The 5,719-nt window shown below is 40.5% G+C and overlaps 1 protein-coding gene across 8 annotated transcripts in view; it reads right to left on the bottom strand.

The window, feature by feature from the left end:
* SMARCA4 (SWI/SNF related, matrix associated, actin dependent regulator of chromatin, subfamily a, member 4) overlaps window positions 1-5,719 on the bottom strand; it is an 84,958-nt gene that overhangs the window by 62,789 nt on the left and 16,450 nt on the right. For all 8 annotated transcript variants that reach the window (XM_006765786.2, XM_006765788.2, XM_006765789.2 and 5 more), the window contains exons 12-13: window positions 2,868-2,998; window positions 2,649-2,706 (exon numbers count right to left, since the gene is read on the bottom strand). In XM_006765786.2, the coding sequence (XP_006765849.1) occupies window positions 2,649-2,706; window positions 2,868-2,998 (189 nt within the window). The remainder of the gene's footprint in view (window positions 1-2,648; window positions 2,707-2,867; window positions 2,999-5,719) is intronic.

Genomic DNA, 5,719 nt, shown 5'->3' with positions numbered 1-5,719 from the left:
CTCTAATGAGAAACAAAGATAACATTTTTAATAGCAAGATGGTGGGGAATATCAGTAAGACAATACAAACTTGAAGTCGTCCCATAAATCTCCCATTCAGCCCCAATAAGAGCTGAAATGAAATAAGAAAACTATAACCAGAAAGAGAATGAACTTGGGTGACACTAGTTCCAGTTGATTGGGCAATTACCATTTGTTTGAAGAAGATGTAAAAAATAAAATTAAAAAAAAAAAAAAAAAAAACTGACTCAAGAAGTAGACAAATCTGAATAAAATCTGATGGCTAATTGAATTAGTAACTAAAAATCTTCTCACAATGAAAAGGCCAGTACCAGATGGCTTAACAGGAGAATTCTATCAAATATTTTAAGATTAACACCATTTTTCTCAAACTCTTCCAGAAAGTAGAGAAGGGAACATTTTCTAACCCCATCTAGAAGGCCAATGTTAACCGAATATCAAAGCTACACAGAGATATCATGAGAAAACTAGACTCAAAAATCCTCAACAAAATATTAGCAACACTACGATATATAGAAAAGATTGTAGATCAGGACAAAGTAGAACTTATCCCAGGAATGCAAGTTTGGTTTAATATCCAAAAATTAATTTATATAATAAAGCATACTAGTGGGTAACAGATAAAAAAACAAATCAACTATAGACAGAATTATAAAAACTTTCAATAAACTAGGATTAAAAGATAATTTACTCAACCTGATAAAGAGCATGTTCAAAAAACCTACAGCTAACATCAAACAGCAGTGAAAGACGAAATGCATTACCCCTAACATCGGAAAAAAGGCAAGGATGTCTGCTCTTGACACATATTCAACACTGTACTGGAGAATCTAGTCAGTGCAATAAGGCAAGAAAAAAGAAATTGAAAGCACAATGACAGGAAGTGTTGGAAGTAGTAAAATTGCCATTATTTACAGATGGCATGATCCTGTGTGTGAAAATTCTCAAGAATCCTATATAATAAAAGGCTAATATGCAAATCGACCAAATGGCAGAACGACTGGTCGCTATGACGTACACTGACCACCAGGGGCACTCAATGCAGGAGCTGCCCCCTCGTGGTCAGTGTGCTCCCACATGGGGAGCACCACTCAGCCAGAAGCAAGGCTCACAACTGGTGAGCACAGTGGAGGTGGCAGGAGCCTGAGGGTGCAGGCCAGGCTGAGGGACCACCCCTCAAGTGCATGAATTTGCTGCACTGGATCTCTAGTCTACAATAACAATAAAACAAAACTATCAGAAACAACAATTTCTGTTTAGCAAGTTCATAGGCAACAAGATCAATATTTTAAAATATCACTTGACGCCAGAACCGGTTTGGCTCAGTGGATAGAGCGTCGGCCTGCGGACTGAAAGGTCCCAGGTTCGATTCCGGTCAAGGGCATGTACCTTGGTTGCGGGCACATCCCCAGTGGGGGGCGAAGAGGAGGCGGCTGATCGATGTTTCTAACTCTCTATCCCTCTCCCTTCCTCTCTGTAAAAAATCAATAAAATATATTTTGTTAAAAAAATCACTTGAAAGCCTTTTAAGATCCTCTCACCCCAGCTGAAGGGGGAGTGAAGATCACCCTGCTGGATGCTAAATGTGTGAAAGGAACATTGCCTACAGGACCTGCATCCTAGCTCCCTCTGAGTTATCCTTTCCAAGGAGGCAATTCACAACAGATAGAGGAGCGGGCTTTTTTTTTTTTTAAATTAATTTTAGAGAGGAAGGGAGAGGGATAGAGAGAGAAACATCAGTGATGAGAGAGAACCATCGACAGGCTGCCTCCTGTATGTCCCCCACTGGGGATCAAGCCCGCAACCCAGGCATGTGCCCCTGGCCAGAATCGAACCTGGGACCCTTCAGTCCGCAGGCCAACTCTCCATCCACTGAGCCAAACCGGCTAGGGCAGGAGCAGGCTCTTAATCAGAGCTTTGTCAACCACGGAAAATCTAGAAGTCACTTTAGCATAAAATAATTAAATGATTTAAAGAATATGCATAAGCCCAGCTGTGGTGGCTCAGTGCACTGAGCATTATCTCATGGACCAAGAGGTCCCAGGTTCAATTCCCAGTCAGGGCACATGCCCGGGGATGTGGGCTCAATCCTCAGTAGGGGGTATGCAGGAGGCAGCCAATCAATGATTCTCTTCCATCACTGATGTTTCTATCTCTCTCCCACTCTTCTTTCCTCTCTGAAATCAATAAAAATATGTATTTTTTTAAAAATATGCATGAAAATGTAACCATTTATAGTATTTCCAATGAAGAGATTATAAGTAAACATGCACATGATTTAATACTCACAACTTTATAGTGATTATTTGTTTTGTGCAGAAGGCTGTTGAGCATTTGAAAAGCGGCTACTATGACCAAGAATATGAGTTTTAAATTCTACTTAATTTGATTAACTTAATTTAAAACAGTCATGTGTGGCTAGAGGCTACTGTACTGGACAGCACAGCTTTAAAGCACCAACTTTTCATCAGGACTGAGGCCTTGGCCACCCTCTGCCCATCTCTTGTCCCACATGATGCCCAAGCGAAGTGAGAGAGTCACAGCATACAGGGGTGACTAATACACAAGGGAGAGAGGTCACCAATACAGAGCTCCGAGGGCCTTGACAGAAGGAAATAGACTCTTACCTCCTCCTCTTCTTCTGAGCCACTTTCTTCACTATCAGATCTTGGAGCTACTTCATACCTAGAAAAAATATTAGTGTTTTAATATAAATCTCCCCCAAACCAGCATAATTCATTTACCTTAGCAAATTGGCTTGTTTCCAAATCATGCAAAATCACTGCCAGCTGCCAGGCAGCTGACTCAGGATCCTGGCTGCATCTGGAATTCAAGGCCCAACTCACCCCGGGTTCATCTCAAGCCAGGCCTCCAGCTGCCCTGCTTTGGGGGCATCCGTGCCTGTGAGGATCTTCCCACTCTCCACATGGATCACTTTCACAGGCAGGTCACTCATTTGGCTGGTCTCGTCCAGAGGCTGAAAAGAGACACGTGTGACTTTAGGTTCTGCGGTGACCATACCTCAGATGTTCACTAACCATGGCCAACTGGGAAGTGCCCTGTCAACTCTATAACCAAAAAACTGGCACACAACCATGGCTAGTGGTTGTGAAAATGGGTTTCCTATATGTCAATAATTCAGGAAAAAATATAATCCACTGATGACAGCAGTTTCTTTGAGATAACTGACATACATGCTTTTATTTTCAAATAGGTAATAGAGTCACGTAGTTTAAAATTCAAGAGTTAGAGTATGGATTCTCTCCATCCCCTGTCCCTCAGCAGTTTCTTTCTTCATAGATGCCCACCATGCATCATTACAGATCAATTCCATGCATAAGAAACTAGAACTGGTTTACACAAATGATTACTATTCACATTCGTCTGGCTCTTGATTATTTTTACACAAATGATTACTATTCACATTCTTCTGGCCCTTGATTATTTTTCCATTTGTAATGTGTTTGTTACTTCATCAAGGTCCTCATTTTTGTTGTTGTTAAATAGCTAACTGGAATATTTGAAAAATAAAATAACTAACTTCCTCTTAGCAACACATATGAAATTCTTTGATTTCTCATTCTGAGATATCAACTTTGGATGAACATTTCCCCCTTCAAATTTCCTGAAGATTTCAGAATAAGGATGAAGTTCTTACTTTAAACCTTTCTTTGCATTGTGAAAATTAATAAACAAAAAATTAGGTCAACTAAATTGGATCCAATTAATCTAAACTAAAACTGGCATCATAAAGGCCTGTAGAGAAGCTCTCATGTCCTACCACTCTAAATTAATTGCCCCCAGGAAGTCAATTACAGATCCCAACAGGAAGAGACCTACGTTGCACTCCCAAACAGGAAATGCATCTACTGTACTACCACAGCAGGAGGAAGACTTATCTCTTATACTGCAACAAGTCTAGCCAATTGAAACCCAGCTAAACCAATGAGAAGCTGTCGTCACCTGAACTCTTACTTTATTCCAATAAATTTTCATTTTTCTTTTGCTGACTTTCCTGATCCATCCTCATTACTATAAAAGCCGTCCATCTTGTATAACAGCTCAGGATAGCTGTTTGCTAGATGAGATGCTACCTACCCAATTCATATACCATCGGATAAAACCAATTAGATCTTCAAATGTACTCAGTTAAATTTTATTAACAGCATCTTCCAGGAACCTATATCCCTCCCTCTCTCCAAAGTTTTGCACTACCAACACCATTCATACAGTAGAGAGAGATTAGTCTCTGTGCACAATACAACCTCACCCTCAAAGTGGCCCACCATGGTGGGGGAGGGCTGACACCAACTTTAATGGTGGTGATGCCCGCACCTGCCCACCCAAAAAGTCTGATTCAACTGCTTAGGGTTTTATAAAAGTTTCCCAGATGATTCAGATGTGCAGCCACTGCTGAGAACCACTGGCTGGGAGTAAGGACAACTCACAGCTACCACTGAGGGATGCTTCTGTTACAAAACGGGCCAGGAAAAGAGCCCTTAACCAGGAACCACATTGCTGCACCCTGACCTTGGATTTCCAGCCTCCATAACTGTGAGACCATAAATGTTTGTTATTTAAGCCACCCAGGCTATGGTGCCATGGTGTTTTGTTACAGCAGCCCACGCTAAGACAGTATCAAAAGGTGATACATAAGGAGGTTCACTACAACAACGTTGCAATAGGAAAAAAGGCAATGGAAATAGTCACCAATAGAAGAGGAGGTAAAGAGTAGCTCAGTATAGGATCTTTTTTTTTTTTTCAGTGTTTTTGTATCAGCTACAAATGGGAAGCATCCTAAAGAGCTATCAGTCTGAATGATGAAACAGATTCTAACCTGTCAACACAATAAAATGAAAATAGAACTAATGATGTGATATGGAAAGTGGCACAAGATATTTGGCTAAGTGGGAAAAGTCTAGCTAATGTCTAAATTGACCCAAATAGTCCCAAAATAAAACAAAGAGGATATAAGCATAAAGATTTCAGGAAGAATAGAGAAGATGTCACCAGGAATCAGTATGCATACCTAGGCTTTCTACTCTTCATGTTATCATTTAAATTTTTTCCATAGGAAGTATGATATTTTGGAGAGGTTAGAAAGAACAGGGTAAATTAAAAATGGACCTGGCTGCCAAAACCGGTTTGGCTCAGTGGATAGAGCGTCGGCCTGCGGACTGAAAGGTCCCAGGTTCGATTCCGGTCAAGGGCATGTACCTGGGTTGCGGGTACATCCCCAGTAGTGGGTGTGCAGGAGGCAGCTGATCGATGTTTCTCTCTCATCAATGTTTCTAACTCTCTATCTCTCTCCCTTCCTCTCTGTAAAAAATCAATAAAATATATTTAAAAAAGAAAAAAATAAATAAATAAATAAAAATGGACCTGGCGTTTAACCCAGCAACCCTACTTCTGGGAATATAGCCTAAGAACCCCGAAACACCAATCAGAAAGAAGATATGCACCCCTATGTTCACAGCAGAGTTATGTACAATAACTAAGATCTGGAAACAGCCCAAGGGCCCACCAGTAGATGAGTGGATAAAAAAGCGATGGCACATTTAGACAATGGAATACTATGCGGCTGTAAGAAAGAAGAATGAACCTGGAGATTATTATGCTAATAATAAGCCAGTTAGAGAAAGACAAACATCACATGATCTCACTTATATGTCTAATGAAAAAAATAAACTGACAAACC

The sequence above is a fragment of the Myotis davidii genome, unplaced genomic scaffold, assembly GCF_000327345.1.
Source record: "Myotis davidii unplaced genomic scaffold, ASM32734v1 scaffold1439, whole genome shotgun sequence".
Lineage (NCBI taxonomy): Eukaryota > Metazoa > Chordata > Mammalia > Chiroptera > Vespertilionidae > Myotis > Myotis davidii.
This window is presented reverse-complemented; position numbering and strand designations above follow the sequence as displayed.